Genomic DNA, 19398 nt, shown 5'->3' on the forward strand with positions numbered 1-19398 from the left:
CCATTATTCGATTATACGAAACCTTTTAAATACATTTAATCGCGGAAATCTCGAGGGGGGGGGCTCCGAAGTTTCCCTTCCATCACGAGTAAATAGTTCGCCGTAACGTAAACACGTCCGGCCATGCCGATGAATGAACCGGTCTCGGCAGGATTTCTGCTTTAAAATTCATCCTGGCCGCGCGCCAGACAATTCATGCATATTCACGTGACACGCGCGAGCAGCGAGAATGGATGGCAAAGAAGAAGGATGGATCGAGAGTGTTGGCGGGGGGGGGGAGAGGAGGAAGAGCAAAATAAAAAGAGGAACGCGTCGATAATCGAGATCGGACGTGGTGGAGTGCGCCGCGTATGAAGTTCAGGCCGGGATGCGGGACCCGTGACACAGTATAACCATACCCAGTAGCGACACTGAGTGTCGGCACCTTTGATGTAGTTGTCCTCAAGTCATGTGGTACGTCGCCATATTGTCAGATGTACCGGCGCTACAATTGAAATGTACATATATAATTAAAAAATGTATATGAGTATATATAATCAAAAAAGATTTTTTGCGCAATTTTAATTATAATCCAAAGAATTTCTTGAAGTAGAAGAAATGAAAATAATACTTCTGTGTATTTTGTATCATTTTATTTCAAAATTTTTCGTAACTTATTGTGTAAATAGAATTGTAAAATGTATACAAAATATATATAATTATTGAGCTCAAAAGCGAATATAGATCATTGGGCGCAAAAGCTAATATTTTTATTTGTTCTGTCATTGAGTAAAAAATGCATAAAAATATTTAAAAAATACTTATGTTTATTCCGAATACTTGCGTTAAAATTTCATAATTTTTACTGAAAATTTTAGTAATATATAAATATTAAGATATCCATTTTTTTTTAATTAATTGTTCCTCATGGACATCCTTCAGTAGAAAGAATGTGCTCCAAATGTCAATGTCAACTGAAACAATAATTGGAATAAGTGAAAACATGTAATATTCACTATCATTATGTGCTGTTACTGTATAATACTTACATAAAAAATAGTAAAAATGTTAAAAAAAGTAGCAGAAATGTTAAAAGGAGTAGCAGAAATATTAAAAATTTATTTCAGAAAGTAACACATGCATTTTGACATTCACAAAGTTGCCAAACACATTTAGTTTTATAACAATAAAATTATAAACGAACTTCAATAATAAATTTAATTAACGAAAACACATTTACTTTTATAAAAGTAGATATTAAATAATTTGCATTTATAAGGAAAATACAGACATTAAATTCTAATCGTGACGTAAAATTATAGTTTTTCTGTGTCCGGATTGCGATTTGAAACGTTTATTAATAAATTTTAATGTATAAAATAGTCGAACTCGAGCATATAATTTCAATAAATAATTATGCGGAAAATGTTGACACGGATGAATAAATTCAACTTCTTTAAAAATGGTAATGAGGATACGAATTATATGCTTTTGTACAATCAATTCCTCAATTTTAGAAAAAAATAAATTTTCCAACGTTTTAAGATATATTACGAAATCATCGTGCGGCATAGATAAATTTCCGAAAGGATTATCTTCAGTAGAATTGTAAGCCCTAAAGAAACAGTAATATGAAGTTTCATTTAAGTCGATGTACGAGTGTGCATATTGAGAACAAATCTCACACGAATGTTTTTGAAGACATTTACGTATTACGTATCCACAAATATATCGGAACGCATCTTGTTCGTTTACGTCCATCTGACGATAATCATGATCATCCAAAAGTATTGGTGTAATGTCATCTGTCTTAGGTTCAACATCCATATAATTCTTCTCTCTAAAGTTTGTAATAGCTACAAATATATCAGCACTGTCTCTTTCACAATTTCCAGTTTCAGCAGTACAATATTTCATAGAAAAAATTTTTCTGAATGAATAAAAAAACTGAACTGGGGTAGGATTAATAACATTGCCGTTCAATCCTCGAATAGCCGAAAAAAAGTGTTCCAAACAGTCCTGAGTAAAACGGCGTAATAATAGAAATTGCATTTCTGGAAACACATTTTGCAAATGTTCCCACATTTGAAGAAGAGAATTTATATTGTGTTTCATGCATTTGAAAACTTGAACTTTATTAGAAATATTAACACCAGTTTTATTAAATATCGTTATTTTGGATAAATAATCTTCAATTTTTGAAAGAAATTCTAATTGATATTGCGCTCCCCGAAAAGCTTGTTTAAATTGTGATGGATGTTGAACCGAAGATGAATTGAATAGATCAAAGTAATCGTTCATATTTTGGATAAAATCTGCTGTTCTAAGTGCAATTGGAGCAACCGCAGGTTTAAAAGCTCCAGAAATTACCATTTTCCTCAAGCTACTACTCACTGTAAAACTCAAAATTTGTGTAGCCAAATATACTTTCATTTTATCGAAATTTGAAAATTTCATATGCTTATCAGTGAGTTTAGGTGCAAGTCGAAATTGCCTAGTTTGATCTTGTTGAAATAAATCATCAACGCACTTCCAAGATATAGGTTTAGAGTCATACTCAATAATATTGTCATGGAAATTATTCCTGACAGCTTTAATTATATGAGGTGAATCAAAAAGATGTGAGATTCGCTCGTTATTAACAAAAAAAAATGGATTGTTCTCTGTCACACCTAAGTATTTAGCGGTTAATTTAAAATTCCCTCCCATGTCTGAAACAAACGCTACTACTATAAACCCCGCATTTTGCAGTTTTGTAATTGCTTGAGGAATAATGGTTGTTAATTTCCTAGCAGAAAATGAAGAATGAAGAAAGAAGTAAGCCAAAGGTTGTTTCCAATTGTTGCAAATCCCTCTGATCATTAAAACTGCAACATTACATGCTGGAAGATATGATTTACCATCACCCAAGTCTTCAAATCCAATGACTTTATCCTGACTTATATTATAATACAGATTTGCTTTAATTGATGCTTCATCAATGCATAAAATGCAATACTTCTCGAGAGGTGACGAAGAAGCCTGTAACTTTTTTTTCAAAACATCGAAAACAAAATCATGCAAACCTGGAGTAATTTTCAAATGTTCAATCATGCGTTGTAAGGTTCTTACACTGGGAAGGATAAATTTTTGTGCAAAAGAATTATAAATTCTGCCTCCCCCAGAAAACAATATATCTAAACAAAACTTTTTAAATGGAAGCGAATATTTTCGTCCTTTGGCTGACTCTCTGGTGGTAGAAATTCGTCTGTAGCTTCACAATATTCATTCAAGGACATTTTTTGTCTTATTTTTGAAGTTTGTATCTTATTTTTCTGTCGTTCTAATTGTTGTTTTAATTTTCGAATTTCTCGATGTAACGCTTCAATTCTGCCTCTCAAAATTCTTTTGCGCGGGGAATGATTAGAAAATTTTGGCTCTGTTTGACTATATTGATGCAACTGTTGTGGTTCTGTTTGAGCATATTGATCCAAATATTGTAGCTCTGTTTGAGCATACTGATGTGACACTGATTCCACTTGCTCATGTTCATATTGCCCATGATGGTCGTTAACTATAATATTTAAAAATACTACATCACTTATGAAACTTAAAAAATTAATGATTATATTCCATTCATTACAAAGAAAGAACGAATATATAAATTATAATAACCATACATCAATTTTATTTTCTAATTCACAAAAATTTCATGTTACTAGCATTAGTTAATTCTATATTGAACTAAAATTATTACCTAATATTGACTGACATTCAACTTTGTCTGAAAAGCCAGTTTCAAATAATTCCAATTGTTGCTTATCATAGTTAGATTTAATGATATCACACTCAACTGAAATATAGTAATTATGTTCACAAAATTTTTGATATTTCCAACCATACACACACACACACACACACACACACAGAGTTCAAAACTGCTTACCTGATATTACTGTATTTTCCTCAGAATCATCACTCAAATTAAATGTTGCGTTGTTTTCACTTGATAATTCAAAAGATTTATCATTTTCCATTTGTTCGGGGATTGCATGTGGTTGAAGTCTGTTTTTCAAATCGTTTAAAAACATCGACGATTTAAAATGATCACCACAAACTTTGTAATTTTTATATAAATTTTCTGGTGACGTGTTAATTTCGCGACCACATTTTTCCAACCACAATTTTGCTCTGAAAGATGTTTTGTATAAAATATTAATGAAAAAACACTTGATATATAATTCAATTAACAAATCCGCTAATGGAAATTATTTTTACCTATCTGGGTCTTTTGGAAAACGAAAAAAAACTGGGACCAGATTCACGCCCAGAAATATTTGAACAATTCTTCATGGCACAACTATATCCACCTCTCTTCATTAACTTCATTTTAATGTAGCACGTCACACCCGGAATTTTCTTATCACTAATAAAAAGACACAATTTATTCAAATAAAAAATATGTCATAAAACTGTGGAGGTTGAGGTTACCTACGATGTTCGAGACGCAACTGGGCGCAACCATGTTGTGAGATGTACGGACTCGCACATGCGCACTAAAATTTTATTCCGGGTCGGACGGCTGAGTGTCGCTACTGGGTATGGTTATACTGTGCCCGTGATTTCAATTTTAAATGCAAGTCCGCGCGAATCGCTTGTACGAGAGTAGATGTGAGGGTGGGATGAAAGTTCCAGCCATTGTGCTCGTACGTATGCGCATTTCTATAGGTACAGTTCTCCGGTATCGTCGAGCGGGGGTCTTAAGCCGGCCCCGCCGCGCCGCGATGCTGCGAGTCTAGTCATCGTGAAAATGCAATGAGATGCACACGCGATAGCGGCGATTCTCTCTTGTAGATCGAGATGATAAGTTCCAGGGGGAGATCGCGTGGGGAAAATTGGTTTGCGTTTCGATTCATGCAATTTACGTTAACATGATCCGTGTATTTTGAAGGTTTATTCCGAACACGAATCGGTGTTTGAAAACCTCATTGCAATATGTAAATTGTGTCAATTTGTGCTTCATATAAATTCATAGTTTCAAAATGTGTCTTATGTTATTTCCGGAGTAAACATGAAAAATTAGTATCACGTGTATTTAACAAAATAAAAATCGATTAATATTCTACTAATATTAAAATTCGTGCTCCTTGTTTAACTTTGTAATTCCTCGAAATTTGAACGAATATCGCCACAAAATTAATTTATCGTTCATTACACGAGAGAGAAACGAGACCAAATAAAAAAAATACGATGCTCCGCTGTAAACGTTACGACAGCAATTCGCGAACACAAATTTCCGACAACGTATCAATTATTGCTTCTTTCTTTCACCGTTTAATCATGCGCCACGCAGGGGGCAATAACGTTTCGGCGCGCCAGATGAACCTCGATCAAACGAATTAAAAGCCTGCTCGTGCTGAACACGGTAATTGGCTGTAGACGATTACGAGATAAGTCGCGCTAATTTCGGCGGCAACACAGCGGAATCGTTCCGTTTAAATCGCCGGTTCGCCGTCGTCGAATCGACCCACATGCCGCATTATCCCCTTCAGACTCTTTTCCGCCAATCAGTGCTCGTTAAATTGCAAATTAATGCAGACGCGAAGCCGCCGCCGAAAAATTGCAATGCCATGCGCGAAGATTTCGTTCGAGCTTACCGGCATTTATCACGGTGCAATGGACTGTCGCCGCACACATTTTTGCTTGCTATAATTGGATAATGACCCAGTAGCCGTAATTGCATTAATCGATAACATGAAGATTGTTCGAAAAACGAAAGCTTGTGTGAATGTTGTTGCGTCGAATGTTGACAGTCTTTTAATAACATTATCGTAAATATTAATTCTATTATCGATATATATATTAATGCTAAAAAACAAACATTGCAAGAGACGGTGTGCATTTTATTTATCTTTATAAAAAAGGAACACAATTTTATCGTCGTATTAACATATGCAAGATTAGCAAAATTTTATGTAACGACATGAATACTGAATAATAAATAACACTATTGAGATGTCATCATGTATATGTATATATATCTACTAAATCCGTTTATATAAAAACAAATTAATCAACTAAACATCGACTGAAAATATCATAATAAGTTTTAAATAACTTATTTATTTACAATGGTCAGTCATTATTCTTATATATAGTATTATTGGATTATCCTGTCAATTGATTTGACGAGATAATGTAATCTAATAATTACGAATTGTTTAATTATAAAATAAGCTCATCTTATAGGTTCTAAAACGAAGAGTTGACTGTTCGTAGTTTTCTGTGCGTCCTGGCGTCGCCGTCTGATTCTGGCAGCCAGGAATGGCACAAACAAACTTGGATCATGTTCGATATCGTTTCCGCCTTGGATTAGTCGAACTATGATACTCGCCACGTATCCGACTATTAGAGTAATGGTCAGTCCTATAGGGTTATACCAGAGATAGGAGATGCGATACAAATAGAAGTACGACTGATCTGGTTGCACAGTACTGCAAAAAAAAAGAAACAATTTGTGAAGAATAAATAAATAATAATGTTTAATATTATCCGATAAATGTTTTGTATACAATTTAAACGCTAAATAAAAAATCTTTTTTTTTTAACATTCTGTTTATACTTTCTCCACTTTCTCTTTACTGTTTTATAATAATACAAAATGCCTAATTAGCAAAACATCTCCTTTCTCAACGATAATTCGCATTTGAATTACGCTCGCGAGAAATGCATTTCTCATTATCTACTATCTTCGTAATTATTTCAATTAGATCAGATCGTTTATTTTTTTCTACGTTTTTTCGCAAGCGGCCTTTCAATTTCTTACTACGTTGAAAATGGACCGGTCAACTTAAACGAATTCCCGCCGACAAAGAGAAAGCTATAATATATACCTATATCTAATCTCGCTAATAACGGCGTGGCGAGGATTCCGCGGGACGGCCGTAATTTCAGTTTATTAACGGTGCAATTAGTGTTATTTACCACCGTGGGAATGCCGAATAGCGAGCTTTATCGTCCATGAGAAAGTGACAAGCGTGAAAGAAATCAAGAAGCTTGAACTCGCAACTAATTACAGCAGGACGAGATATCTCCACGCGCATATAGCAAACATTGTCGCTTCGCGAATTTCGAAGAGTCGCGACTCGCGATAAGACGATTTACAGCGCGCCGATAATTCATATTCCAATCCAATCGCGTGATACGCGCCATACGTCGTCGGGCCGTTCTTTCTCCTTTATCTGTTTCCCTAAGATAAATTAATGCTCGTTCGATTTAGTCTAGGACGTACGAGATAAATGGCTGGCAATTGTATGAATACTTATTGCATTTATTCCCGATTATGGCTGTAATGCTGATATTTGAGCATATTGCGCAACGCCCGAGGTAAACTTCGAGTTTAAGGGAAATGTTTTGTCGTGCAGAATGTGGAATTATTGTTGACTTTTGCATTATACTTGAAAAATATATACAATACATTAGGGGATTAGATGAATATAACTATATAAATAGAGAATAACAGATTTAGAAATCTTAATTAATCGTATAATAGCTGTGGAATCAATTAATGTTCATGCATCTTGAATGAATCTATTTTCAGATCCTTATATTTGTAACAGGATTTCTTATATTTTTTTTACTATAAATAGATTAACGATTTGAATTATGCGGTTTCTGGTAAGCGTGGATAATTTCACCAATTTTGGAAACATAGATTCGAAACTTTAGTATTTTTTCAAAATTATATTTTAAAGTATTATTTAAATATATTATTTAAAAGAATCTAATAACTAAAAAAATATATAACGCACGGCTTTAAATATTTGGAAAGTTTAGACGATACCGATTGAATGTTGATTTGTTTTCTGAGAATATCTTACCTATTAAATTTCATTTGTTCAGCAAGCATCAGTACTGTAGAATTCGCGCAACCTTCGATCGTCACCGGTAAATTTGCAATTGGTGGTTTAGGTCTTCCGAAAGTAGCCCACAAGCAGACGATTAACGCCGAAATCATGCCAATAATAGTTCCCGTTTCGTTAGCTCTCTCACTGAACATTCCAAGAGTAAAAATCCCTAAAATTGGCCCACCGATAGCTCCATGAAAGCTAAAGGCAACGGCGACTAACGAGCCCATTGTTTTCGCTATCAACGCTAAGAACACGCAAATAATGCCATTTAAAACGGTAAGAGCCTTGGCTGTGAAAGTGGCCTTTTTGTCAGTAAAATCCACCCCAAATTTTCGATGCAGTGGCTTCACATAATCTTCGAGCGCTACCGCAGCTAATGAATTCATCATAGCGGAAATCGTACTCAGACTGGCGCTAAAGACACCGGAAACGATAAGACCAACCAATCCAGGTGGCAATTTCTCCACAGTGAAGTAAGGCAATATTTTGTCGTAAGTCGAAATTTTTCCAGAGACAACGGGATCGCAATCTTTGTAGACCGCGTAAATGGCTATTCCAGCAAAGCATGTTAAAAAGCCTACTAGTAAGATGAATGGGCCACACAGAAGTAGCGCATTCGTGGCCACTTTAACGTTCCTGCAAAAGTAACAATCATACATACATACATACATAATAGAATTTTAATCGAATATCTAATATATAATAAAATAAAGAATCTATAAAAGGTTTTTATTATTTATTTATTGTTTATATTTTATTTTATTATATCGTATATTTATAATTATTTAGGTAATAGATATTTATAATTTATAGGTAACAAACTAAAAATTTATATCTTTGATAACTTTGATGATACATGATTGCTATAGACTCTTTTCTTTGAAAGTATAATATATGATGAAAAGGATTTTATTATGTGTATTAAAGCTTTAAAGAAAGAGAAAAGAACGGTATGATATAAACGCGTATATTGTGCATGAAATATGAAATATATATTAACATACTTAACAGTCATTAAACGTTGAACTTGCACCTGATTTACCGCAAGATAGGCTAGACCTATTGACCCTCCTCCAACCAAAAGACTCCACCATGTGTATTGCACAGTTGGGTCTAAAGACACTCTATAATAAATATGAAAAAGAAATGTATCAATATTTTTATTACTTTTATTTGCTTTATTATTTTATTCTGTTATTATATCTAACTTACTCAGAGAAATTTAAACGACCTTCCTCTTGCGCGATACGCCAAATGGCACCGATTCCTCCATCGATGTTCTGGGTGACAATAAAGATGATGACGGAGAGAGCAACTAACATGAGCAAGCCTTGAAAGATGTCAGTAATCAAAACCGCTTTAATCCCACCCAACGTGGAATAGAAGGTACAGATTACAGCGAGTACCAAAATACTCATGGTACTAGACAAGCCTGTAGTAGCCTCGAGGGCTAACGCAGGAGCGTACAACATCACTCCGGTCAGTAACATCGTCTCGGAGAAATTAGCCGCACTTACGAGCAACCGCATGTATAACCCAAATCGCTTTTCTAAATACTAAGAAAAAGAAGATATGCAAAAAACTATATCTATAACGAATTTCCTAGAAAATATATTCATCCAAGATGCATTTTTTCTAATCCCGTTTAGGATCAGATTTATTAAAGAGATCTATATAGAAAAAGTTATTCTGCAATTTGGTTGAAAATCTTTGAAAATGTTTGATTGATTCTAATTTGTAAATTAATTTTACATTTTCCGCCATTTTTCTATTTAAAATTTGACTTAATGTATTTGATTATATATTCACGCAATGTTACACGATATAACTGGTTTTCTTCGAAGAGCACTGAATGTTAGACTAGTAAACGATATTGCGCTTATGCAATCATTCGACAATTACCTCATAGATGCTTACGACCTTCACCTCGAAGAAGACTGGCAGATAAAAAAGGGCTATGATCGGCACGATGAAAAGGCCAGTGGTATACATTAATACAACGATCATGCCGCGGATGAAAGATTCCCCGCTCATTCCGAGCATGGTAATTCCTGATATGTGGGAGGCCATCATGGCAATCGAGAGGGGCAAGACACCTAATGAGTTGTCCGCGGAGAAATACTCCTATCGATGATAATTGTGCGATTGGTTAAACAGCAGTCTTTTACACAGGAAGCATCGTTTATGATGCGCCTCAATAACGTTTCCAGAAAGGGACCCGCTTGTCTCATATATAAAATTAAGGAACATACATTTTCTCGATACTCGTTTTTTAAGGAAAATCTCTAATCATTTAACCAGCAAAATATTAGCCAGCAAAATACTAAAATATGATCTGCCTGAATATATAATTCATCCGCGTTCTTAATTAAAATGTCACTTTAAATCAACTTTTGATAAAATTATGGAAGATGTTATCAGTAATCTTTGGGAAATTATATGTAGTTGGCAGGGTAATTATTTAAAAGCACTTTTTTCCTAAGAATATATGAGAAATAAGCTAATATGTCAGGCGATCAAATGCGTTCTATACCTCATGATTACGATATAAGTTTCAATTGATCTATCGCTCGACATTCAAGATTTATACGTTATCGATTAGCGCTTCTCGAATTATTGAACCGAATCATAGCAACGGTTAATTAACACGTCGAACATTTAGAAAATCGGCCGGGACTTAATTTATTACCGGCTTATAATTTACGTGCATGGATATAGTAATATTTATCGCAAGATGAGATCGAACGCATACGTAACGGCATAGATATGATTCGCGTGCGGATTATCGCGATCGGATTGACTTAATGATGAATTGATCCGTCGCGTAGAAATTGATTTTTTATGAACTGACCGCTGCAGTACGTTGTCGACCACCGCTGAATCGATAGTAGAGTCCGATCATGACAGAGATCGACATAATTGCGCCAATCACAAGATAGTCTGGCCATTGCAACCTGTTAGTTTTGTCTTCGACAAGTGTCTAAATAAGAACAAAGAACAAGTATACTTCTTTATTTCTTTGTTGAAAAGTTGAAAAATCGGTAATAAAAATTTTAGGCACAGTTTCTGAACAATTTAATTTTAGAACATGTTTGTGAGTTATAACAACGCTGTATAAAATATATAGTAGCCGAATTATTTTTTTAAATACTTTAAAATTTATACAATCAAGATTGTAACAAATCTATTTTGTAAGAGAATTATTTGATACTTAATTATGTAATTTGTACTTACATCCATTCTGTAAAATTTACACCATTTACTCGACGAGAACTTTAACTTCAATCGTACTACTTAAATTTTAGAAATTTCCACCAAAACAAAAGTTTTACGCGATTTTTCCTACACTTTGAAATCACAAAGAGCACGAGGATCCAAAAGTTCATGAGTGTTCGGCAAGGTCTCACTAACGAATGTGACCGTTTCCCATTGCATGCTGCAAAACGCATGAGAGAAGTTATTACGTAAAGAATTGCTCGGCATTTTTAGCGTTAAAGCACGCAAACCACAGAATTTTCATCGGTAAATTAGACTTCGTAATATATAGTGGACGTAGTAATATGCTGCTTAATGCTAATTAATGGTCCATTAAATAAAAAGTTTGTCTACATAAGTATCGTGAATATTAGAGGAAAACTGAGTTTCGCAAAAATATATATATTTAAATAAGTTTGTTGTATAAATAAATATATGTGAAAGATTTGTTATATAATATATAAAAAAAACTTTCGGCGGACTTTTACGAAAGTTGGTAATCAATAGCTATGTAATATTAGATAGAATAGATTAGATGAAATACATTGAATCCTAACGAAAGATTAGATTGCGATTATAGGATAAGGCTTAACCTTAATTTAATGTGCCATAGACGATATCGCTCAAGATGATTATCTTTACACTCCAGTCGATGCCGATGGATCATGCAATTCACTTAATAGCGATGAAAATGAAAAAGAGACAGGTGGAAACTCCAGATTAATAGATACATTTAATTTCGACGTTAATTAAATAACAAATATAATTAAATCTATCCAAGAAAGTATATCTTTGCTAACATTTATATTGCACAGCATTTATATTTCTAGCACGCGCCATTAAAGTTTTGTTTGAACTGGTTATGAACACGTTTTCTGTTTTTAAAATGCAATAAATGTAGTTCATGTTTTTAAAGACAAGAATTAAAAGATATTAGATAACATAACAATATAATGATAAAATAAGAAAAAAATCGTTTCCGGAAGATAATGAAAGTAGCGAGCGTGATTTCTGTTACATCACTTATATGTGTCATCGACATAATAATTATTTGCATTATACATCCTGTTCTGGTCATACTGTCAATGTTTTTTTTAGTATTACGACACTATTATTCTAGAAACCGAAATGTACAAATAATGCACGATAGTTTCAGATTTTTTAAAATTATGATTTATAATTAATAGGTATAAATAATTCCACTCATGAGAAACATTTCAGGAATTTAAAGACTTAAATATGTTCCTTTTACTGGCACTTTTTACATGCTTTTAGTTCTAAAATAATTTAAAACAAAAGGAAAAGGGAGAAAAAGTTTTGTAAAGTTTGAAAGTATTAAGGAAAATATGGATCCATTATTTTGTTATATGCTCACTTTGGCGTGTATTTTCTTGCTGCAATTTATTTCTATAGCTATATAGTTGATGCGGTATAATAATAATTAATGACAATCCCGTTTAAGCGCCGACTAATTTCCGACATTGTTACTGGTCTGTCGACCGCGTTGTTTTACGCGAATAGCATTGCCAATAAAAGAGGGGGAAAGAATAACTGCGGACAAAAGAGGCACTGGGAAAGAGAAAGAGAGGAGAATAGGATGGGGGAGAAAAAGAGGAACTCGTAAGTGGTGAATTCCCGTCATTAAGTCGTTAGGCGGACGACAGCAGACTAACTGTCGGCTAACTGGCTGCTGAACTTGATCGACCAATCGTTGACCCCCACGGTCAATCGAAATTTACCCGTGTGTTAACCACTCTTGTTCCACGTAATTCGTCGATATTATCCGGATGCGTAGACTGCTTTCGATAATTCGACGAGGGAAAGTATATCGTCGTGTAGCAGTTGAACGGTTCAATTTACCGGGGTTAATGTAAATTTTGTTCGCGAGTCAATTATTTGGAAAGCCACGTGTGCGCTCCCTATTACGATCTATAATTGTTTTCTTGCATTATAATTATAAGGAACTTTTAAAGAGAGATATCTCATTTTTGAGATATTTGACAAAAAGTTTTCCAATTCTTTTCTTATCTTAAGAGAACATTTCTTCTCTCTGAAGAGAACGATTCCACATTCCAAATACTTGAATAAGTATGCATTTATTTATAAAGTGCATCTATGTAAATTAGTCAAAGAGTGGCAAAGTACTAATTGATTTTGCTCATTATAGGCGATTATGGATTCTCAGAAGCATTCGACACACATCAAGCTTTTTCACACCTATCATGTATATCCATGCATTAACGTCACCGTCTCGATACAGGTGATAATTAACTTGACGTATATTTAGCCGATCTCGTTGGCATCTTGGAGTTTGTGAAACGCATATAAATCCAGAATTTAGTTTCTCTTTCAATGTATACGAGGCAAGGTATTTTCGACCGTATATCATTAAATAAATTCAATATACATTAATCTTGTGTGCCGTCAGTAGCATTTTAATTTTAATCTTTGATAAACTGAAATTCAGCTTTTCTCGTGTTCGCGCGAAAGTTTGTCTTCAAAAATACATTTTTTTTCTTTAATTAATTTAGATTACATTTAGGTATGTGTGATCTCTAGTTTATAAATAAATAATAAATATCATGTAATGCACTGTAGTATGCAGACACGAAGATGTTTTATTGCATCGAGTATAAGTGTCAGAAATTACCGTTATTCGATTCGCTTGAGAATGTAAGCCGATCTGATAACGTTTGCGTGCGAGCGAACTGATTCCCATAATTAATTCCAATTATTAATTAATAACGAGATGGCTGATCCCCTGTCTCATGATTGTGGTATTCAACTCAATTCGTGCGTGATGCTACGCTTCGTCTATCGTTGATTTCGTGCTCTTAATTAATCTAACGTGTTTAATACGGGTGAAACGTAATAATCACAAAGGTCAATTCCAAGAATTAATTTCTCCGAACATTTTTAGGAAGATTAAATATGTATATTTAATAAATAATTATGTAAAAGGAGTCAATTATTGGTATGACAAAACATAATGCAAAAAAAGAATGCATTTTTTCTGTAAAATTATTGTTAAGTTGATTCACGGAAAAAATACTTTTTTGTCGAAATTTGCTGAAACAAATTTGCTATCTGTCAGTTGTTGTGACATTTGGCATAATTAAATTTACTGTCGTAAAGTTTAAATTGTGATTCAGAATCGTATATGATCCTTAAATATCTTTTTCATCTCTGTCCGTCGACGAAGCATTTCTACTCACGTATTTATCCAAATCATCTGAGCTCATCAAGTGTCAAATTACTGCTACCCTGCAGTTGTAAATTTTTATCGCGTTTATTTGAATCATAAATATAGAAATCGGTTTATCGTCACGTTTTGATCTATAATTTTTGCTTCAGTATATTTATCATTTTTTTATTGTATTTAAAGAACCGTGCCTCCCATATATTTATACATTAAATTGAATATGTTAGAGATAATTATTATAAGATATTATAAAGATAAGTCACGAGTTTTTGTAGACCACATTTTGACCCATGCTGAATAAATATGCATGTACTGATACATGTATAGAATCACGAATGTGTGTTAGCTGGTCCTCCTAAAAATGGTCATATTGCGTATTGCGGAAGCGTAGTTTGCGTGACTACTCGTATAAATAACGAGCGTTTTGACTTATGTAAAAAGACTTGGAATTACGAATCAGAGTTCTTCGTTACGTACGAGCACATAAATATTGACGTCATCAATATTTTTACAACGCATTTACACAGTATCAAATAATATTAAATACGCATACACGGTATAATACACACTTTGATACGGGACATAATATTTTTCTCACATTAATGTATCGTATCGTGGCTCTGGGAAAATTTCAAGTATTAAGACATCTTAAAAGTTTATTAACAGTAACCGTTAGTCTTCATCAAGTCGCACAAGTGTCAATTGATTCCTTTGATATCATCGCATAGCTCGCCATAAGTCAAAGATGCGGGCATCGCTATGAATTCCAAGACATGACAAAAAAATTTATGGGTTCTTCAGTGCGATACGTAGTACGTTACGGAAGCTGTCAATTAAGTTAATTAACAAAGTCGTGCGCTCTTCCCCGGACGAGGCAAAGAAAATGCCTCACATTTTTTACCATGCAACACACGTATCGTCAAAACGGCACAGACTTGATGCCGTGGAAAAAGTAGAATACGACAAGAGTATACGTATTAAAATTCTTGCATGCGTCGCGACGTATGGTTAACAGAAACTAACGAAGTGTGGCAAGCGACGGATTTTTCGACGGTGTATGCCCAGTATGCCGGAATCTGTCGTGATGTATACAGCTTAATGGATATTCAGAATCGATAAACTGCCAACGTTAAACAAATTTGCAATGTAATGCAGTTTGACGTTCTGCAACTGCGTCTATTGTGAATGTCGAATCGGAAATCGGAATCAGTGAAATTTAATATAGCAATTTGAAACGAGGGAAAAGATGCAATTTATTATAACTTCGAATATTTTTGTATTCTTATATGCATTTTTCGCGCAATATTTATTTATACTCGATTTAAGTTATTTCAACTCAATCGTGCCGATATTATCAACTTGGAATTAGTGATAGATTGCAAAGATTATCGATTTATCTTAATTATTATGAAGATGACCAGGTTAATATGTTGAAGATGTAATATAAAGATTAAAAATATTAAATATTATAACGTGCTATGCATTATTGATTAATTTTAACTAAAAATACTAAAGGTACGTGAGACGCTTGAATGCGTTTTTACGTATTACTATGGTTATACCTTACATTGCGACACGGAATATTCAGATCTGCAGTGCACCTGCGAGTCGAAACATTTCCGACCACCGCACCGGTGCGACGTCACGCAGCGCACAATCACGCTGTATCGGTTACGTCAAACGACATTCCCGACAAATTTTTTCTGTCGCAATTTCGATGCCGCGTTTGATATATCGACCGACAATCACTCGCGATCAAGGCTGTACGGGTGTGGTCATTAATTGTATTAAATTACGTCGGTCGAAGGAAAAAGCGAGGCAAAGTATACATGAAAGCATCGCATTGATGTCATCTCGGTTGCACGCCCACCGATCAAATATTTAAGGAAGGCATCTTTTTTTACACAGTTAAATTAGATGGTTCATTTTGTTCTATAAGAACGAAATAAATCGATGAATCGTACGTCGCGAAATCTCTTTACTTATAAATGCAGTTGCCCCGGACGGCATTACTGTTTCCGATCGCGCACAACGGCAATTGTTTGTTGATTGATTGATCATTCAATAACGCCAACAACATGTTACGTTGTTAACAAATGTCAATACAGACAAGCACAAAATGAAATGCGAAAGAGATACAGATTGCGATACAGATTAATCTTTTGTAATCTATAATATATCAAATCCGGTAACAGTTAACATTTAAATTTTTTAATTTAAAAACGAAATAATGAAACCATTATTTTTTAACCACTAGTAAAAGAACCAATTGATAAACTTTTAGGAAATTTCTGACAACATTTATTTATTTGTAACAATTTCGGAATTGTCAAATTTTGTATAAAAGCTATACTTTCTTCATCTTACGCGTGTACATATAATAAAGTGTCGCTCTCATAATTTACTCATATCCGCAATCTCATGTGACCCAAAGTCAACAGCAAGTAAGGGGCCTAACAATTATAAGCACACGCTAGATCGTGAAGTATGAGACGTCTAGGAAAACAAATTGCCGTCAGGCGGCCGACTGATAGAGCATCAATTTCCTTGCAAATTCTCGCGGCGATTACATATTTTCCAGGCACGCCTCGTTATACATCACTTTATCGTTGCATCATGAACTCTCAAAGTGTTCAATGACTTGGCGGTCAAGTCATTGTATTTGCGTCATAAATAAAGTAGCCGGATTTTGCACGCTTGATGCGGCACATTAATCTCACATTCTCATTCTTGTTGCCGCGAAAAGGTCAAATATTAGCATTATTATTTTCATTCATATAATGGTGTATGTAATTTGCAACAATACATATAGAAAGAAATATGATTTTTGCAGTGTTTTACTACATATAGAAGATTATTCTGTTTTAAGACTGTTTTAATAATAGTTTATTCTTAGCATTTTATTCAGAGTTACAAGAAATTTTTATTTCACGAAATATATCAAACAGTTCTTTGATATCATTTTAAACATATATCACTTTAATGTTACTGATTAGGATGTAAAAGAAGATTTATGAGTGAACATTTATCATTTTTTGAACGTGACCGTTAAAGTTTACCAGCTATTCGGATTAATTTCTTTGCCTATCTTTTTTATCGTCTATATGCGGATGTTTCATCCTTGCGCCGAAATCGATAATGCGGCATCGCGTAAGATCACGAGACTTTGTTTTCCTTGACGACACGCGACCCGTCTAACAACTGGCGATCTTATACGTTCCCCGCGGTTCCCCGTCTAAAATCTTACTAGCTCTGAAGCCTAATTGTCTACGCCAACTCGCAGTAGGCTATATGTATGAGAGCCACGTGATAATGACAGGAAACGTGTCGGCACAAGAGAAACGCGCTCTCGAACGGTTCTCGACGGCATCGCGTGACTTTTGAGACCCTACAATCTCCCATCCAATTGCTGCTCCACCAGACGTCGAAAATGACATCTTCCTGATGACGCGTTATTAGAAAAATTCGCGTGCGAAAATTATTTCAGGAATGTGATAGATTGCTAACGCAGATCGTATAATCAACGCAAGAACTATTTTTGATGGCACGCTTTGATAAATATCACAATGAACAGAGGCTGCGGCTTACAATATATAGTTAAATCCGGTTATTCTACATCAAGTACGTCAGATAACGGGTTATATCTTGGTAAATGTTGTTGTATTATATGTTCATAGATATAATACCATAAGTATAATAATAAACATTCGTTATTATAAAATAATATCGCAGAGGAGCCACATAATGCGTTCCATGTGGCGATCTAATCGACTAATAATGACGCGTGAGAGTCTACGCTTTCGAAATATTTTTTGGTCGCAGAAAGCAATTGAATTTTAAAGCTTGTTCTGCGTGCTTGACAGCGCAGTTAGCGATGGAAATGTGCGACCTCGAATCCACCCGCGGCAGGGCTGATGACGACACTGACGATAGCCATATCTCCTTAATGGATCGGCTTAACAAGTCAAATTACATGTCCGCCGGTTGCTGTTGACGTTACTTCTAAAAATGTATAGGGCGCAGTATAGGGGGAATGTTGTTCTGCCAATCGGCCATTGACTGACAGGGTGATTTACAAGCTGTTCAGCGTGCTGCTGATGTATCGTTGATACACGGCGAATACGAGTCGCTATTGTATTTCTTTCCAGATTTTCCTTTCATAATTTGCACTATTTATAGATCTGGAAATAAACCATTTTTCATGCTGTCATTCATAATTGCCGACGCAATGCTCGATATTGGGAACTGTGTTTTATTTGCTGAGAGATAAATTACATTTTTAATTACGTTCTTCTATTTAAAATAGTTTTATTAAATTTTAGAGTAGATGATTGCCAATTAAAAATAACAAACCTTTATTGATAGAAATATAGCGTAGAAACTTTACAATTTTATTAATTATTTTGGTAACAATTAATATTTATTTAGTTTATGAACACAATTTAATGTGTTAAATTTTTATATGTTGTCTAATATAAAAAATTATATTACGTTAAGTTAAAAAGAATTCAATTATACCTCCGTGTTGAAATATACGATGATAATGTTCAAAATTGCCGGATATTGCATAATGGGAATGAGATGAGTCTTGAAGTCTGTTCTCAATGAAAAATGACAGTCTGTCCTTGAACTTTAATACATCCTTTGAATAGCTTTGTGCGTTTTTAGCTTCATTTAGCGTTGACCTACTTTGTATCTGTACCAATTAACGTTATTAACGCGCTTCTATCATCAGCTGAATAGTTACGAGGTCGAACTATGGTTATACTAATTTAATCGCTGGGAAATACATCTTTCACAGCTTTGTCATTTCATCTAATATGACATAATAAATTGTGTTTTAAATTTAAACTTTAAAAGATCAAATTCCTTATTGTGCAATGCGGAAAAAATATAAATTACAAATCTACTCTATATTGAAGATTCTGGAGATTGGATAGATAGAGCTTTACATTGACCTATATTCTAATACGCACAACGCGCGCGAGTTTTATTGTAGCGTGTGCACTTCGCGGTTAATTAACTCGGTGTATAAATCCGGCACGTATACGCAACAATTGCTCATTTCCATTT

General features: G+C 34.3%; 2 protein-coding genes and 1 long non-coding RNA gene across 3 annotated transcripts in view; 1 reads left to right on the forward strand and 2 right to left on the reverse strand.

The window, feature by feature from the left end:
* Positions 1-3200, reverse strand: part of LOC143902623 (uncharacterized) — a 143790-nt gene extending 140590 nt beyond the window's left edge. Inside the window, exons 1-2 of the long non-coding RNA XR_013258435.1 lie at positions 824-3200; positions 384-484 (exon numbers count right to left, since the gene is read on the reverse strand). This is a non-coding gene — a long non-coding RNA (uncharacterized LOC143902623). The remainder of the gene's footprint in view (positions 1-383; positions 485-823) is intronic.
* The window catches only part of By (focal adhesion protein tensin), an 80137-nt gene that overhangs the window by 43247 nt on the left and 17492 nt on the right, over positions 1-19398 (forward strand). The window lies entirely within an intron of this gene.
* On the reverse strand, positions 5828-11282 carry LOC143902621 (putative sodium-dependent multivitamin transporter). The gene is made up of 7 exons (XM_077415696.1): positions 11103-11282; positions 10720-10848; positions 9771-9992; positions 9081-9424; positions 8873-8992; positions 7839-8504; positions 5828-6452 (listed from the first exon to the last, which is right to left on the reverse strand). The coding sequence occupies exons 1-7, from the start codon at positions 11106-11108 to the stop codon at positions 6197-6199; spliced, it is 1743 nt and encodes a 580-aa protein (XP_077271822.1). The 5' UTR covers positions 11109-11282; the 3' UTR covers positions 5828-6196.

The sequence above is a fragment of the Temnothorax americanus genome, unplaced genomic scaffold, assembly GCF_048541705.1.
Source record: "Temnothorax americanus isolate GAGA-0224 unplaced genomic scaffold, ASM4854170v1 Scaffold4, whole genome shotgun sequence".
In the NCBI taxonomy this organism is placed as follows: Eukaryota; Metazoa; Arthropoda; class Insecta; order Hymenoptera; family Formicidae; genus Temnothorax; species Temnothorax americanus.